The sequence below is a fragment of the Vipera berus genome, assembly GCF_964194415.1.
Source record: "Vipera berus genome assembly, chromosome: 2".
Lineage (NCBI taxonomy): Eukaryota > Metazoa > Chordata > Lepidosauria > Squamata > Viperidae > Vipera > Vipera berus.
The window spans coordinates 121,567,403-121,586,779 of record NC_138203.1 but is presented as its reverse complement, the minus strand read 5'-3'; the positions used below and the strand labels follow the sequence as shown (position 1 = coordinate 121,586,779).

Sequence of the window (19,377 nt, the reverse complement as noted above, 5' to 3'; positions counted from 1 at the left end):
ATCAAGACACCTAATAGTTATCTGGGTGGTGACATCCAAACTTTAAAATGTCATTACAAGTGATATTTTATTTCACCATGGTTCTTTTCATTTTGAAATACTGTTTCCTGAGGCATTTTAAAGGTTTTATTTAATGTTATCAAGTTGCTGTTTTCCTAGCTGCATAGTTTCTATAGCTCAAATTCTAATGTTACTATACCATATTTAGATTTTAATAATTTTTTGTAAACTTCTTTTAAGACTTTGCCATTGTCACATGCTGAAAATTAGCAACTTTCTCAAATAATAATGGAAATGAAGTATAAATTGATAGCTAACATATGTTTGATACATAACCACAAAACATAGCAAAGGCACTACAATTTTTGGAATGCTCCATGAAGTCCTCAATGCCACCTACGACCACAACTAAAGGTGACAAACATTATGATACTATTCCAGGAACTCACATAAACTCACCCATAGTGGCATAAACGTCAAAAATATCTTTTTGCTGAAGGAATAAAAGTTGTAAAACAATACAATAAGCACTCAAAAGTGATGTTTGTGATAAGGAAGGTAGGTATAGGTAAGATATTTGATTTCCATGTGCTGATGGCTAGGATTCTGAAATTAAATTCTAGTTTGGGTAGCAGAATAACTAGGGGTAGATTATACCTGCATCAGAATCACAGTAGCCTGTGAAATAAACAAGATCAGACATTTAGTGTTACAGGTTACTTAGGACAGAAGTGTTACAATATAGCCAACAACTGTCACTGATAAGATAGTACTAGGTTCACACAAGAGTTGGTGACAGAAAATTAAATAACTGGTGAAAATGCCACAATTTTAAGGCATCTTTTTCCAGACAGAACTCATTAGATATGTCCAATTACAATTTTCATATTTTGCTAGTATTTCCTATGCTGAGATTATGGTAATTTAGTCCAAAGATCATTAATATAGGGCTCATGGGCGTAACATCTACAACATCACTAGATGGCACTCAGGCACCTTCAAATTATATAAATAACAGAATTAGCTAAAATAAGATATTGCATGATTTGGGGGATTTATAATTAAAACTTTTAAAACAAAACACGCTTGGCAGTTTAAGCAATGCACAAAATTTTATTATGATAAACACTACATAACAAGGTTATCAATCCCTAATGTTCTTTTGAAAATACCAGATTGAAGAAAGTGCATTAGAAGATTAGTAACAGCAAAGCTCAAATAAAAGTGGAATGTGAACATTAATGGAGCAGTGTAGAAATATTTACACAAATAGATGAGAACAAAGGTATATAACTGAGTATCAGATCATCCTACTGTAACTCTCCAGACAGGAAAAGGAAAAAAAAAGTTGGTGTTGACTCTAAGAGCAGTACTAGTTTTTTGTTCACTGATTGATTCTAAGCAACCATACTTCACTTAATCCTCCATACTGAAATAATCAAATAGTAGTAGAAGAGCAAAAATAGGTTCTTCAAAGTGAGCACTAGATATTAATCAGAAAAGTGACTGTTATTTCTAACCACATATTTAATTATTCTTGCCAAGGAGTGACTGGAAAGGCAGTGAATGCATGAATATTGCTCCTCCAAGATGCACTGCCATCTTCCCTTTCTTGCTGCTTTTTATTAGGATGGAAAGTCTGTGTCTCTGACAATTCAATATAGGTAGCCCATGATTACAAACATTTGTTTAGTGAACCTCTGAAGTTACAACGGCATTGAAAAAGTGACTTATGACCATTTTTCACACTTACAACCATTGCAACTCCATGGTCACATGATCAAAATTCAGATTCTTGGTAACTGGCTGATATTTGTAATGGTTGCCATATCCTAGGGTCATGTGATCACCTTTTGCGACCTTCTGACAAGCACAGTCAATGGAGAAGCCAGATTCCCTTAACAACCTTGTTATTAACAACTGCAGTGATTCATTTAACAACTTGTGGCAAGAAAGGTCATAAAATGGGGCAAAATTATCTTAACAAATGTCTCATTTAACAATAGAAATTTTGGGAGCAATTGTCATTGTAAGTCGAGGATTATCTGTAAACCTTAAAAAGAGATGGAAGCTACTATCCCTATTCCTTTGTTTATCTATCAGGATTGGACAAGTGACAATTGCAAAAAGTGAAGATTACTAATCCCATTTAGTTATGTATCTAGTAGAATGGTCTGCACGCTCAACATTTTTCCTTGTACCCAAAGACCCAAAACAAATGCGTTTTCATCTCACCTTCTTTAAGCCTCACCTTCTGATATTTACAATAGCTAACTTCCGTCCCATTATGACTCTGTATCAAATGAGCAGGCAAAAGGTTGCTGTCCATGCACAAACAGCCACCTTGGCTCATTTGCCTCTATCCTTATATCTATCGGATGCCACAATAGTAGGAATGAGGCCCAATTTTTTCTTGCTGCATAACCTAGAAAAAGGAGGGCAAAGACAGCAGTTTCCACTCACAGGGGAGCACAAGGGAACCCCATCCTCCCTGCAGCGAAGCCCCTGGAGAATACCCTACTAACTTTGCCCAGTTTCTTGTCATGTCTGTCTTTTTTGGGTGCGTTCAGTATGATTGAGCTGCCTTGGAAGGAGAAAAAATCTTCCCCCAGAAGCCTATTACCAAGTGTTCCCGATATCCAGGACCACATCCTGAGAAAAGGACCCCCAAGGAAGTTGGCGGGATCAGCTGCATGAAGGTAAAGGTGCATGGACCACATATAGCTTGGGGCCTAGAGGCTGGAGAAGATGGTCAGCACCAATAAGAGTAAACCCGGGGACCTGACATCAGCGAGAGAGCATCAAGGAACATCAAGTCACCTCTGACCTTAAGCCCACCCACCCCCTCTCTTCAGGGGGCACGCCCATGTCTTCCTCACCCACTCCTCCTCCCCTCTTAGGCAGGAGGAGCAGCCCCTCCCCTTGCTGGGCAGAGGGGATTGCTGTGACGCACTCAGGGGCCCTGGGCGCGCAGGAGAAAAGGGGAGGGGAACCCACGAGCGGAAAGAAACCAACGGCCGCATCACGGTCGCGCATCCTCTCCACCCTCGGAACTGCTTCAAATGGTCCCGTCTAGGGCCCCCATGCAAGGGATTTCATGGTCCGACCCAGATCTTCCCCACCCCCTTTCCTCGGGTCACTCACAGTCTCTCTTCATCTCCGCTCGGCGCCGCCGCCATTTTCTTCGCAGCGAAGAACCCGCGGGGGGGGGAGGGGGAAAACCGAGCCGGAGAGGAAACCCGGACGGCCAGGCCCCGCCCACCTCACTGCAATTGGATGTTGGGGCTCATCACTCTTGTCTCCATCACAAAACTATTGGTCGGTATTTCTCTACACGGGCGAGGCTGCCCTGCTCTTGGCGGCCGTTAGAATTGGCGGGAAGCGCTGTCAGTTACAACGAGACGAAGTGGGCAGGGGACAAATTCTCACTCTCTTTCTGATTGGACTGTGAAGATTGTTTTGTCTATCGATAGGCCCGTTGGCTTATCAGTCACTGGACAAAAAGGTGTTGCGGAATCGCGGGCTGAAGGATTTTGAAATGTAACGGGTCTAACGTTTTTTTTTTAAAAACCGCTTCATACTTCCTCCGCTGTGAGCTCTCGAAGTTCTTTATTTTTAGCGTAAAAAGGAAATAATTTATACCGAGAGGGCAATCCCGCCAGTGCAGTCTATCCAAATGATACCAAAGGTCATTTTTCTATATAATCGATCCTGACTACAAAATAACTAAAGCCTTCCAGTTCAGAATGACTCCGGGCGAGTTCCATAAAGGGATAAAGCAGCTTTCTTGGTTTGGTACAAAAGTGGTTTTTCCATTCCATTCTAGGATTTGGGGTGGGTTTTTTGTTTGTGTGTATGTGTGTGTGTGTGTGTGTGTGTGTGTGTGTGTTTTTGCATTCATCAATGCGGGGCTACCTAATACTTTAAAAAACAACTGTCAATTTCACTATGCAGCCGCACAAAATCACGCTGTCACATGAAGATTAGCTTAAAACCCCTGTATTAAATAGTAATGGGTAGGATGTAGGTCTGCATAAGGTTTCATCTGCGTACCTTATTATGTTCCAGTTTGCAAGTCTGATAAAGGAGGGAAACAACGGAAGAGTCCGAATCTTATATGTTGAACCCAACCACAGCGACTAAAATGCTGGTTTTAGTTGGGCCTTCTCATGTTTGGGTGCTATATTGTAAAAAAAAACAAAAAAACTCCTTGCTATATATACTGCAGTTGTAGATGGGGCAAAAAAAGGACAAACTATAGCAACATTTCAGAAGTTAAAAAAAGTTTTATTAGATCTTTAAAAATATAGAACATTTGTTGCAGCTGTCCCTGCCACATTCTGTGCTATTAAAAATATTTAAGGCACTCAAAATGATGGACAAATTTATTCTTCTAGTGAATGTATACATTTGTAGCAAGTTTCCATTTTATAAAAAATGTTTCAACCATTTATGTGATAACTAGTAAACAGAAAATACTAATTTTGACTTTCTTAAGCATAAAAGCAACCCCCCCCAAAAAAAACTGGGTTTACACCACACACTAACCATATGCATTGTTTAGAAACCCATTAGCTAGGTTTATGAAAACATTAAACTACAAATGACATTTGGAATCTCACATGCTAGAGTGGTTTATTTAAGTCACAATTGGCTGGATTTGCACAATAAATTTAAATACAGTTTACAAACCATAAGGGCTGGGTTGACACAACACTATATCAAACTTAAACCATACAAGTACAGTTGTATGGCTCAAATTATTCTGCTGCCCACCAGCTCCACTGGCATAAGCTTTATAACTGGTACAGTCAGGCACTGAGTTTGTTAGTAGAACACAGTCCTATACATCTACATAGTCTCAGAAGTTGTTTCAAGTTTTAAGTATCCCAAATAAACAGGCATAGGATTGCAGAGTTTAAAATGTAATCCAGGTGGAAGTCCTATGTGCTGTTTTCTAGCCATGTGTCCTATTGCATTCAGGCTTATTTTCCAGTGAATTCATGTTAGCGTTAAACACTAATTATGGTGAATTGATTTTAAACAGGCACATGTGCTATAGCTAAGATCTAGGCAAAACTTTTCATAACAAACATGGATTAATTATTACACTGCTCATATAAAGACCAAAAGCATGGTTTCTGACCTTCCTCCTGGTTGTAGAAGCTGCTAACTGCTGAATACTACTACATTCTTCCAATATAGCAGGATTATCTGGCCTAGTTAGTAGATAGGTTATGAAAGTTATCTGAGCTTCACTTTGATAAGAATGTAGGCAGGAAATAATTTGCTAGAAAAGAAAAAGGTGCAGAAAACAGCAGGAAGTTATAACTCACATCCTTGACATGCCATGCGCATTAGTTACAGTAGTATCTGCCCCCTAGTGATGCTAATACAAAAGTGCACAAAAATGCACTATTAGCTTATATAGCTTCTTGCTAAGCAATGTATGATTCTACACAAGCAAATCCAATTAGAAGGAAACTGGGATCTTTGAGTAAATCATGTTGTAGGCAGAGATACAAAACAGAAAACATCTGCAATCATATAGGAGAACTCTATATATTTTATGGAAAACTCTTAAACCAAATTAGTGATAGTTAATTTATATGCTACCCCTTTCACTATTGGGAGGGGAACCCCCATCACTAAACAATGCAGTTAGTGAGTTGTGCTTGATTTTATGACTGTTTTGCCACAGTTGTTAAGTGAATCACACAGTCACTAAGCAAGTCACATGGTTGTTAACTGAATCCAGCTTTCCTTATTGACTTTGCTTGTGAGAAGCCCCTTGGGAAGGTGACAAATAGTGATCCCGTGATCCCATAAGATGCTGCAACTGTTGTAAATATATACCAGTTGTCAAGTGCCTGAATTTTGATGGAGACTGCAATGACCATAAGTGCAAGGATCAGTCATAAATCCCATAAATCCCTGTCATAATTATGAATAGACATTAAATAAATAGTTATAAATTGAGGATTATCTGAATTTATTAGAGTTTACAATAGACTTTCTACCACTAGCTTGCACAAAAATAAATATGGTTTTATTTTTTCCCATTCTGTTCATTTGCCAATAATAATTTTCTTTGTTTGCTGGTTCTCTTGTGTCCAACACCACCTGAGGTTTTTCTATACTGCTCAAAAAAATAAAGGGAACACTTAAACAACACAATGTACTGTATTTAATAGTAGGATGTCTTATCTTGTGTTCCCTTTGTTTTTTTGAGCAGTATACATGGTTTTTGTAACTAATAGGTATATGACAAGATTTCAATAGAAGAGACCTTTCCAGCAATATATGTGGTTAACAAACACGCTGGATATATCACATGAGTATTGCTAAAAAAAGGAAGGTACAACCTTATCTCATATACATTAATACAGCATCGTATATTTACAAATCCAATATTTTTTTCTTTCCAAACCTGGAGTTATACTCCCTAAACCTCTATTTTTACATAAACCCATGTGACTCACTGTGATTTCTAATACATTGATACAAAGTTTGATTTTAACTTGCATATGAACATGCTATTTTAATCCAAAAGTCTTTCACAATCTAGTATGATATTGTATGATGTTATGCAAATTTTAATAGAGGTTTCATTGAGTTCAGAGGCTCTTTCTCTTAAGTACATCCACAATAAAAAAAGGATTGAAAAATGCTTTTGTGAATACTTCTATGTTGGTGGTAATTATATATATCAATCTTTAATGTGCCACAAGACTATATTCTGCTTGTTTTAACTTCTAGTTACCTCTCTTAAATTAGTCTTCCCATAAAATAATAAAATCAGTATCTTTTTGTGTGTAGATATATTTAGAAAAGCTAGGAGTATTGGGATAAGGACAATTTGTTTTTCCCATATCTGTAATGCAATATTTCTTTCACTAGTGCTCCAAATGGTACAAGAGGTGATATAGGGTAAAAAAAAGAAACCTTAAAACTACTTTAAATTTTGAATAATCAGTTCTCTTAGGATTTGAGTTTTTTCACCCAATATTTTACAAGATTTCAGGGGAATAATAAAATTTCATTGAATTATGAAAAATGCCAAAGTCACACAATTTCATTGTGTTTTTATGTTTCTGCAGCAACAACTAGGAGATAATATGTTCCACAATAACAACGTGCATTGCCAAACCTTAATTTATTAAACTATTTTGATGAACTCTGTAAATTTGTGGTAAAATTGTCTATATTCACACATGGTCTTACCTTTTAATTTCCTTTCCTATATTAGCAAAAGTTATCTGTATTTTTAGATCATATTCAACTCTAAAAAGATAAAGGCAGGTAAAAGGGATTTAAATACACATTAATTTGAAAAAAAAATCCTTAAATATTCTTTTCATTAAAAAGTAATCTCTAGATTTGTCAGTTTAGATAACAGAATGCAGCTCACTATATTGCTTATTATAGAAAGTTCCTACACTTGAAGGGTAATAAGTGCTTTGCTTACAAAATGTCCCAATTTTGCTTACCATTTCCAGATTCCCATATATAAATACAGGACAGTCCATATCGGGAACAATAGAAACTGCTTCCAATCTGAAGAAGACAGAACAGAAATCTAAACTGGAAGAGAATATATATGCCTAACAATGTATGAATATCGAGGTTTTATTAATCCAAGAAACTAATTGCAGTAACAAGAATATTTTACTTATAAAAAGTTATAAACATTCATCAATTAAATACAATATGAATATATGAATATTGAAAACCTATGAATGTTTATAAGATTTATGAAATGAAAATTTTAAAAACCACAAGAATTCTAAAATATTTCAAACAAGAAAAATATAGTATTAAAACAGTGATGATCAATTAACAGGGTAATTATTCAGTAGTTGTTTCTTTTTCTCAGACATGTCTATAATTTCTATACAAAAGCATTTCAGAGCAGTTTATAAAAAAATCAAATACTGTATGTTGTAAAAAGAATAAATTTAAAATGTAAAAAATTACAGTTTTGTAAAAAGAATGGGAAAAGTAAAAGAAAGTAACAATTCAGCTAATATTCACTTCAGAAGTTTGTGCATAAAAGATGTAAGTAGGTGTTTCACATATGGTTTAATTCTACAATTTTAATTGCTTTTTCTATTTTGGTCTTGTTTGTGGTCTTCTAATATTTTTATTATGAATTTTAGTAGCTGCAATCATATAATACACAATTGCCTAATTTTAATCTTTGACTGAAATAAACAACTTTTTCATAGTATGGTATATCCTTTTAAAAAATACGACAATTTTATTAAATTATTGTGATACGTATGATGCAAATATATTTTATGTTTAGTTCTCAGAAAAAGCCTCAGAATTCCAACATGTCCATAATTCAGAAAAATTGTTGAGAATTTGAGGAAAGGACTTTCTAGAGGAAAAAAGATTTATATGTATGAACAATTTTCAGTATTGAAAAAGTTAATTCTGAAAGAAATGTGATGTATATACTCCTATCAGAAATTACTTTTATAAGACTCAATGGGGTTATTCCCCTTCTAAAGGCTCCATTCATACAGTCTCCTAATATGCAACCATGAGTTTGTATAAATATTGGGGTTTTTTAGATTCAGCTTTTAGCATGAAGTGCAATACTATAAGACTCCAATCCTATTACTATTTAAATTTGGGAGTAAGCTCCACTATGATTTTTGAGTGAATATATTGTAGTTCTGTGTGTAGTGGTTCTGCAGAGTTACAATCATTAGAAAATGATCATTATATGGACTTTGAAATTGTGATAATTATATGATTTGGACCATAGAATAGCATCTACCACAATGTTATTGGTGCCTTTAAAAAAAGAGCTGATTAGGAAATGTAACATTTGAAATAAATATTTCCTAATTCTTGATAGTTATAAATTAGGTTAGAATCTTACTACATTAAATCATCATTCTAGTTAAATAAAAGTTTTTATATAACATGGTTAGAATAGTACAGTACATCAAAGCTCAAAAAGCAGATTACATAATTTTGTTTTCTACCATGCTTCACTAAAATTGAAGCAAAGGTGCTTCTAGACAGATGCCCACATACTGATGCATGGATATGAAATACCATGAAAAAATGTTACTGCTGTATTTTAAAGGGTTATGAGAAAGAATCCCTTTATTCACTTCTGATATTGTAAGATGGTAAGTGATGAAAACTGTGAAGCAGTTTATTATTTTTCTATTATTTCTGCAGTGTTATGCTTTCCTTATGCTGTAATATTTAGATTTAGAATAGCTTTATACCTAAATATAGTTTTATTACTTTGAAATTAAATTTGTTTTACTACTTTGTAATGAAATATATCATTTACACTGACATTTAACTTATAAAATAATACTGTTTGATCTATTTTTTCAAAAAGCAAACAAGAGTTAAAAATATATTCACTGCTACAGTCAGCACTAAAATTTCTGCATCTTAACAGCATACTTTAATTTTTGCTAGTGAAATAGTAGGGGGAAAATGGATTATTTCTGAAAAATGGAAATCAGAATGTTTCTGATTCACTACAAAGTTTGAAATATTTGATGAATTTTGGTAGAAAAATAAGCATACTGTACATGTTCATGTAATTCTTAATTTTGATCAAGTTATTGTATAACCTTAATTCCTTACAATATTTTTCCTTCAGTTCTTCATTGACTTTCTAAGTACTGCATATTCCAATCTAACATTGTTTTTATATGAGTGCCAGGGAGAATCAAGTACAGTTGTACTGTAAAACTATATGTAACAAAACTAAAACTTCTAAACGGTATCTTGTTAATATCTTCTGAGAGATTATAAATAATGCTGGCAATATAGTATGCCAGCAATATAAATAGCAATGGCAAGTAGGGAGTTAGTTACTCAGATGGCATCCCATAGAACATTCCAGTGCCATCTTTTTAATTTGATCAATTACATTTTCTCAATTATAGGGCATTCATTAGTTTTCATAATTATATACTATAATTCAGGAAGTAAAATATTTTTGTTTCTCTAAATTGACCTAATTACAAAGTCTGAGTATGCAGATTATTTTAAGAAGTTTATGTGTACCTGGAAATATAATAAAGAAAAGGACTGAAAATTATAGAGTTCCTACAACTACAGACATATAAAACATTAATATTTTGCCTCTTGAGAAATATGTTACATCTTCTCTATGGGAAGGATCCATAAAGAAAGAAATTGAAAGGCAGGGGAAAATCTGTTTAGCTGGATTCTTTCACCCCATTTCTCTACAGGCATACGTTTCAGCAGCTTTACAGGGATCTTTTCTTGGTTTGTTTTAAATTGAATTGTGTTTTATTTTAAATTCCTCACATTGCTTATAAATCACTTTGAGAGATTTGTTATCCTGCAATGTAGGATGGATATAATAACTAAAACATAGAAAAAATGAACTGAAACAAGGAATCTATATTGACAATATAGTATATGAAAAATTGTTCTTCACATCCAATCACCACAAAAAGGAGAACAAAATCCAGCAAAGTGCAGTCCAACAAAAAATTACTACAATACACACTAGATTCAAATTCGGTACACTAATGGAAATGGAAATTCTGTGAAGAAAATAACATATCCTATATATATTACAAACTCAATCACATTTTATTTTATTTTCTAATTTTATTTATTTTCTAATAGCGCATTAGTAAAAGATTTCAGATTTCATTTAAGTGTAAAAGTTAAATCAGCAACTGGAGGAGACATGCATTTTGTAGATTTACAAATAAGGCAGCATGTAATGCATAGATTGTTATAAACATTACAGCAAGATGGACTAACTTTTAACTAATAACTGATAATATGAAAATGTATTTTCTATGCCAATTTTGACAAAAATATTTCTTGTTGATAGAGTTAAACATTCCTTTAAAAATAAAAGAGAAATGTAATCAATTTACTAAGAAGTTTCCCCACTTTTTATTCTCAGGTGAATAATATTAACTTAATTTTTGAATCATTTGAATTAATTTTTCACAAAAGAAATTTAAAACAAAAGAGACAGAATGTGAAGTATTATTATGTATGTTAATGGCAGTGATATTGATTCACATTTGTACTGAGGTCATTTTTCCATTTTAGCCAATTTGATTAATCACTAAACTTGACAAGTTTATATCTGGATATAAAAATACAAATTCTATAGTACAGTTATGTGAAGTGGGTCATTTCCCTGGGTTTTTTGTCCTAATGACGGTGGTGCCTACTAATGCAATCCACCACATATTTACCAAAAAATGAATTCCATTGATTTAAAAGGAGTCTATTTGCAAATAGGAGTATATGATATTATATTTGGCGTTTGCTCATCTTATAATTAATATTATTACAAGAAGAATAGTTATTATTTTTGTTACAAATCAGACTTTTAGGTTTAAAAAAACTAGTTCTACCTTGGCTTTTCTAATTGCTTGAGTGAACTTCATTGTGTCGTGATTAAAAACTCCCATTTTTTTATTCTTGCTATTTGATACAATAAATGTGCAGTTGTTACTACAATGTTACAAATGATCTAAGAATCTTCTTTCAACAAAAAAAAATTGTTTTGGGAATGATACATTTTTCCAATAATGTTATGTTTCAGTTTTTGTTTTTCTTTGGGGAGGCATTACTACTTTCGTCCTATCAATTTAGTATACAAGTAGGCAAATTAGTACCTTTCAAATGTTATGGATGGTAATTACCTTTCGCTCCAGCCAGCATGGCTAATGGTCAGAAACCTTGGCAGTAGTCCAAAGTATCTCATTTAGTACATAATTTGTCTTTTCAAGCACTGTATTGTGTGATTGCTCTAATGACCCAAGCAGCCATTAAAATATATAAAGGCAGTTCCAGTAGAAAATCCAAATAGACATTCACTCTGATTATTTAAATACGATGGCTATTCCAGTGAGAAATTCTACACATGATACATTGAAATGAACAGAGTAAGGATAGTTTGGGTTCCATTGGCCATTTTGTTACTATCTTCTCTCTACTTTGCTGTTTTGATTATGCCTGACATCTGATGCCTTGGGTAGTGTTGTAGAGTTTGCCAGGTTGTATATGGTGAAAATGAAGCCTGATATTACAGTAATAATTGAAACCTTGCAGGGATACTGGCAGCATTGAAAGCAGAATCACATAGTTGCAAGAGATCAGAACACTGGACAGCTCCCTTAGGGAGCAGGTATCAAAGCCCAGATGTAGTGCAATCACAAAGAAGGCTTCCTCTAGTAATTACTATTCCTACAACCAAAGAGTTCTTCTGAAAGAACAAGTAAATGTAGGCTAAAAGGGTCACAGGCTATTTCTCAGGTATTGATTTAACAGGTCTAAAGAACTTCCTGCTGCCCCTGGCTGTCAGATGAAAGCGACAGGTTACCCACCTGCAATGGAGAGGCTCTTGAGAAGTTTAAAAAGGATGGCAAGAAGGGATGGATATAGCAGCAGAAATCTCTAGCAATTGTTCTCTCTCTCTCCCCCCCCTGAAAATAGGTCCAGTCCTTTTTGTTGTTCTATCAAGGTTCAACACCTATTAGATTCCCACTTTCATTACTATACAACAATTAGGATTTATTAAGTTTTAATTATTGGAAAGTAGTTGTTTTCAACAAGAAGTAGCAAAAGAAAAAAACAAAAACCTTAACCTCTTCTTGCCAACTGCTTTTCCATTCAAAATTCACTGCCACAACAGCTACTTTCATCCTTCAAATGACCAGATGCATATTATAATTATGTATGTAGAAGCACACAGGAAGAATAAAACCATGTAGACTGATTTTAGAGCAAAATAAAATAAACCAATATAGTAAAGATTAAACAGCCTCTTTCTGTCACTGTTTCCAGCATTCTTTTATAGCCTTAATCTCCCAGGGTTGGCTTTCTTTTTTTGAGACAGAGATTCATTACAAATATTTTTAATGCATTTGTTCTTTCTGATAAACTAGCATTGCAATAAATGGCATTATTAGTCCATTATAACTGTTGACTTACAAAATTATGCACAGATGAATATATCTAGGAAAGTTGAATTAATATTATTAAATTTATTTGCTGCCCATCTCAACATAAGGCTTATCTTAAGTGGCTTATACAACAATAAAAAATAAAGCTTAAACAAAGCAAAAGTAAACTAATAGAACAATAAGATAAAATAATAGAACAATAAAATAGACCAAAAAAAGAAAACAGCAATTTGATCTTTGAGCAAGGGACATGAGTCCAGGAAGACCCCCAAGTTGTGAACTCGGACAGAACCAGGGTCAATTATTGAGCCAGCTTGAATGTTCATTTTGAAAATTAATATTGGTAAGTAGACCTGCATAGAAATGGATTTAAGCAGATCCATAAATGGTTTGCCTAGCGCTAGTCCTTTCAATAGCTATTTTTTTTAGTCTGAAATACAAATGTTCTTTCTTCCATTTGCAGTATGGTAGTGTCATTTCTTTGAGATCCCAATCAAGCAAGGAGACAAAGAGTTTGCTGTATCTTCAATAGAAAAAAAAAACTGGATTGCTAGTGTAAGCTCTTTATAAGGGAAAGGGGTCTATGATTTCCTCTCTTTTTCTCAATTAATCTAGGATATGTGACTAAAATAGGTTAAAATAAGAGGTTTTAAAATGTAATTCATTAATTGGCATCACAGTTCTGCCAGATGAAATCTTGAGCAAACTGCAGAATTTGGCATCATATAAATCTTCTCAGAAATAAGTTAGTCTTAACACTGAAGCCTTAGATTTTTTTAAAAAAAACTGTTTAATGTAACTGAAAGATTACTACACTAACAGCAACATTTTGTACAACTTGAAATGGCAAAGAAATCTTATAAATAAATAACAGTGCAAATATTAGTACAAGGTAGAAAGATTGTTCGAAACTAACTGATTGGACAAGAGAATGACAAGTGAGATTTAACATTGTTAAGTTCAATGCATGTAAATTCCCAGTTTATAAAATGAGCACCTCTGCACTGCAAACTAGGGGAGGAACTGTGAAATTTAGTGTATAGAACAATCCTGAATTTTTAAAGCTTTGATCCTGTAGAAATAGTGTTGATCAAGGACTGCATATTTTATGGTGAAACAGTGGCGGCAGGGGGCAGCCCTTATTACTTATCTTAAATCTTAGATTTGTCTACATTCTATTTTTTGAATTGTCCCAGGCTACAAACCTTTATGGGGCAGATGCTAGATCTAGGAGGAGAAATTATTTCCGTAAATCCAAATTAATATTCTTAAAAAACACTTCAACAGTGACAGAAAAGCATATTGGAGAATAAGTACTTTATAGTGCATTTTCTCCAAAACCATTCCTCATATTTCCATATCAATTTCAGATTCTTTCAGAAGAAAAAGAGAATGTTAAAAAACATAGTACATTAATATTTAAAAATAATAGAAGGTTGGATGGATGGATAACCAAGAGTTTATCGCTCTTCCAGTACAAAAAAGTTTAAAATATCAAATCAACCTCTTCCAGCATTAAAGAGCAAACCTGCAAAATTATGAACAAAAGTATTTTATTGTTCTACATTATATTATATTATATTATATTATATTATATTATATTATATTATATTATATTATATTATATTATATTATATTATATTATATTATATTATTATATTATATTATATTATATTATATTATTATATTATATTATATTATTATATTATTATATTATATTATTATATTATAATATATTATATTTATTATATTTATTATATTTATTATATTTATATTATTATATTATTATATTATATTATATTATTATATTATATTATATTATATTATATTATATTATATTATATTATATTATATTATATTGCATTATTTATTCATTTATTTATTCAAAAGTGATATAGCTACCCAATTCCAATGAATTCTAGGTGGTGTATAGAACCAGAATATAGTAATATTTTATAATTATATATTATACTGCATAATAATTCACAAAATTATATAATATATTTTTGTAATAATTATAAATAGAAGAATTGCTCAGAACTGCAGTAAAGTGTACCAGTCAATATAGATATGTTAAAAGAGACTCCTACACTTAGATGTATAGATAGTCCTCAACTTACAATTGTTTCTTTAATGATGGTTCAAAATTATGACAGTTCCAACCTGTCTTCAAATTTTCAATTTACCGCACTTGGACAATCACATGACTGCAATTCTGGCACTTGGCAATTCCTGACATTTAGATCAGGTGCAGTGTCTCGTGGCCATGGGATCACAATTTGTGACCTTCCCAGGTAGCTTCCAACAAGCAAAGTCTGTTGAGAAAGTTGATTCATTTATGACATGTGATTCATTTAACCATTTAACGACCATTGTAAAAACTATTGTAAAATCAGGTCCAGTTACGGAATGACTCACCTTATGATTGCACTGACTGAACAATAGAAATTCCAGTTCCAACTTCAGCCAAATTACTACCTAAAATGATACATGAGGGATGAGGGAAAGTGATGTTGCGTAGGGAATGATCCAAAAAGAGAAGGAAGAGCCCACAATGGTGGAAGTATCAAAGGAAGACACTTAGGAAGGAACTGACCTAATTGGTCAGGCTGTTAAAAGTGATGTGGGAAATTTGTAGTTTCAGACTTAGAAGATTCTGTTAATGGAACTTTACAATAGAGTAGACCTTGTTCATCTGGTCATATCTGGCTTGCCTGGCTTGCCTGGGAAGACTGGCATTAAATTATGAATTAGATTATTTTAAAAACAATACATCCATTAACCATTTTGAGATTTATGTTATTAGTATACTGTAAATTTTATTTTGTTATAAACACAGCCACAGCAGGTAATAATTACATCTGAATGGATGAATTCATCCATAGTTATACATTGTGACTACTAAAAATAAGCCTTTCCTGTATTAATTCTTTAGATGCTGGACACTGTGAAATTGTTTATCAGATTGGTAAGAAGTCTAGCAGCTATTTCCAAAACAATCAGTGGATACAGATTGCTGGTCCTTCACAAAAGAGAAAAAACCTCTTTTACATAGAAAGCAGTTAAGAAAGATAAACAAGACCTTCCTACTCTAACCATACATAGGTTCCTCATTTGAAATTTTAATAATTCCAGAACTCAAAGAGATTTTTTAGGGGTATTAACTGTTGTGTAGTGGGTTCTGGAGAGCAGGAAGGATGCTGAGATGATGAGTACAGCATAGCAGCTCTTTATTAGGTGGAAGGGACTGTACTGGTGAATGGGGGTTACCTGCACTCATATATACCTGGCCAGTACCTGGCCAGGTACACAACCAACCAATCGGATTGAACCTCTGTTTCCCACCGAAATTGCTTCCTGCCAAAACAGTTACAGTTCAACGCCTCCTGGTGGTGACTCTTAAACACAGTTTTAGGTTTCCAATAAAGTTTAATACATAACACCCCTTCCCCCTTAAGGATGAAACTATATACACATATAATGAACTTACATTCATGACAACCACTTCCTAATGGACCTAGCCACCCGGCTTCCCTTATTTGCGCACATAATCAGCGAGGTAAGCGGGTGGCCTGTGGGGCTGAGATGAACATCTCAGGGGTTCTTCCCCCTTGTGGGCTGGCGCCCTACTCAGCGAGTCCTGACAGTCCAAGTTCTCCTGAACTAGAGGGTCAGACCCTGTGGCAGGGTTAGGCCCACGGTCCTGGGAGGGTTGCTGTCCAGGTTGATTGGGGTTCTCCAGGTTCTCCTCAGGCTCAGGCATGGTTGTTTGTTGGTGGTGCTGGTAGGGGGAATGTGAGCTAGCTTGTGTGCCAGCTTGGAAAGTCAATGAGGGGTAATTTTCCCCGTGATCGCTTGTTGACCGTTCTGGAACTCTTTTCCTTACTTGGTCTATGTGCCGTCTGACCTGATGACCCCCCTCCACCCTTACTACGTAAGATAAGGGCCCAGTTTTGTCAACCACCACCCCTGAAATCCACAAGTGTCCCGGACTGTAGTTCCTGGCCCAAACCAAGTCACCCGAGTGTAGTTCTCTTGGGGTTTTGGTTTGCATGGCCTCAGAAGCCACTGGACAGGTGAAGCCTGTCCAGTTTGGTGATGAGGCATCTGCCCCAATGGAGTTCCACAGGACTCTTCCCCATGGCTGTGCATGGTGTGGTGTGTTGCGACAATAGGAATTCCACCAACCTGTGGTACCAATCACCAACGATAATGTGCCTGAGTGCGTCTTTGGTTGTTCTCACCATCCTCTCTGCTTGCCCATTAGTTGATGGGTGGAAGGGCGCAGATGTGGCGTGTCTAATCAAGTTTGCTGTCATGAAGGCCTGAAACTCAGCAGCAGTAAATTAAGCCCCATTATCAGATACCACAACGTCAGGCAGACATGGCAAAAAGTCTCCTGAGCACTTGGATTGTTCTGGCCATGGTCATATTTGGGACTGGCACTACCTCCAGCCATTTTGAGTGGCTGTCTACCACTTAGGAAAAGCTGTCCTTGAAATGGACCAGCGTAGTCTATATGGACCCTGAACCAGGGTGTATGTGTTGCCTCCCATTTGTGAACAGGCGCTTGGGGCATCTCAGGTCTGGACCTTTGACAAGTGTAACATCCATGAACCTGTAATTCCACTGCCTTGTCTAGCCCTGGCCACCACAGGTAGCTCCTAGCTAGCGCCTTCATGCAAACTATGCCTGGGTGCCCTTCATGTAGGGACTGTAAAACCCTATCTCTTAAAGTTGATGGTGTGATGACCCTGCTACCCCACAACAGGCATCCCTTATGGGCGGACAATTCATGTCTCCTTATGAAGTATTCTTGGAATTCTGGGCCTGGGCTTTTATCCTGCCACCCTGTGAATACTCAAGACTGAACTCTGCTCAGGATCTTGTCTGAGGCTGCCTCAGCTGCTATGTCCCCTGCATGGAGGGGGCATTTAGGTAACTCCTGGATTGCTAGTATCTGGGCAGCTGGCGCCGGATCTGGCTCTATGTTTGCTAGGGGTAGCCAACTTAGGCCATCCGCATGACCCATCTCTTTCCCGGGCTTATGAACCAATTTGAAATTATAAGCCGATAAGAATATGGACCAAGCGGCCGGCGGGCCCCAGTTTGGCAGATGGCCCTCTGGCTTTTGAAAAAACCCACGCTTGTCAAGCTCCGGGCCCCAGTACCTTTCCACGATGAGTTCTCCAATTGTCGCTTGGGTAGGCCTTCTCGGGAACGGCTACGGCAGACCGCTGCAATGTGACCCAATTTTCCGCAGACCCGACACGAGGCCGACCGGAACTTGCAGATCGCCCGCGGGTGATTGCCTCCGCAGCCTCCACATTTCGGGGAGGGAGCTGCCTTCAGCTGGCTCTTCCTGCTCTTGCGTCGTTGATCCCGTTGTTCCGTTTTCTGCTGGATCAGGTCGATTTCGGGTTCTTCCTCATCTGTGGGCTCGCCGTATGTAGCACCTTTGTTGTACACGGCTTCCTCTCGGCTGCTGGGCAAGGGAGTCTGTACTGTTTGCACCGCGCCTCCGGCCGTGTCGTCGGCCAAGATCTCATCTTGGGCGTCTTGGAGAGTTATATCGGGCCTTGCGAAAAGCCTCTGGTGCAGACGCTTGTCTCGTAGGCCGCACACAAGCCTGTCCCGTAGTCTTTCGTCCAGGTTGGAGAACTTGCAGAGTCAGGCAGCCTGTCGCAAGGCCGCAATGAACTCCGACGCCGATTCGCCTGGCTGTTGTACCCTCTGGTCAAAATGGAACCACCAGGCCAGCTCGGACATTCGGGGCTTGAAATGCCCGTTCAGCTTTGTCGTGAGGTCTCTGGTGATTTGGTTCACCTGGAGGTAGTTCTCGACTTGCCCCAGGTGTGATGACCATTGTTCAGGATGGCAGATGTCAAATTCTCTGGGCTGGCCGACCTTCGGCATCTTCCTCTCGTTCTCAGATCCTGCTCCGCCGACTCAGACAGTTGGTTCTGAATATGTGAGGCCCTAGCGTAGTGACTAGCCGGCCGTAGAAGGGGGGGAAAGATGCCTCTTTCCTCCAGCACGCGAAGCCGTCCCCTCGTGAATTCAGCTCTTTAATGCAAAGCAGGATCCCACCCTTGTCACCACTGTTGTGTAGTGGGTTCTGGAGAGCAGGAAGGACACCGAGACGATGAGTACAGCATAGCAGCTCTTTATTAGGTGGAAGGGACTGTACTGGGGAATGGGGGTTACCTGCACTCATATATACCTGGCCAGTACCTGGCCAGGTACACAACCAGCCAATCGGATTGAACCTCTGTTTCCCGCCAAAATTGCTTCCTGCCAAAACAGTTACAGTTCAACGCCTCCTGGTGGTGACTCTTAAACACAGCTTTAGGTTTCCAATAAAGCTTAATACATAACATTAACCATTCTCATTCCAGGCTGTTCCTAGAAGCCTACCCAGAGATGA

The 19,377-nt window shown here is 36.5% G+C and overlaps 1 protein-coding gene across 5 annotated transcripts in view; it reads right to left on the bottom strand.

Annotated features, from left to right (window-relative positions):
- Positions 1-3,250, bottom strand: part of MECP2 (methyl-CpG binding protein 2) — a 70,467-nt gene extending 67,217 nt beyond the window's left edge. Inside the window, exons 1-2 of one of the 5 annotated variants that reach the window (XM_081319880.1) lie at positions 3,145-3,180; positions 2,252-2,425 (exon numbers count right to left, since the gene is read on the bottom strand). In XM_081319880.1, the coding sequence (XP_081176006.1) occupies positions 2,252-2,286 (35 nt within the window). In that variant the 5' untranslated portion in view covers positions 2,287-2,425; positions 3,145-3,180. Of the gene's footprint in view, positions 1-657; positions 677-2,251; positions 2,854-3,144 lie in introns of those variants that run through there. The other 4 variants (XM_081319882.1, XM_081319881.1, XM_081319883.1 and 1 more) reach the window with 4 other exon arrangements.
- Positions 3,251-19,377: the final 16,127 nt, after the last annotated feature.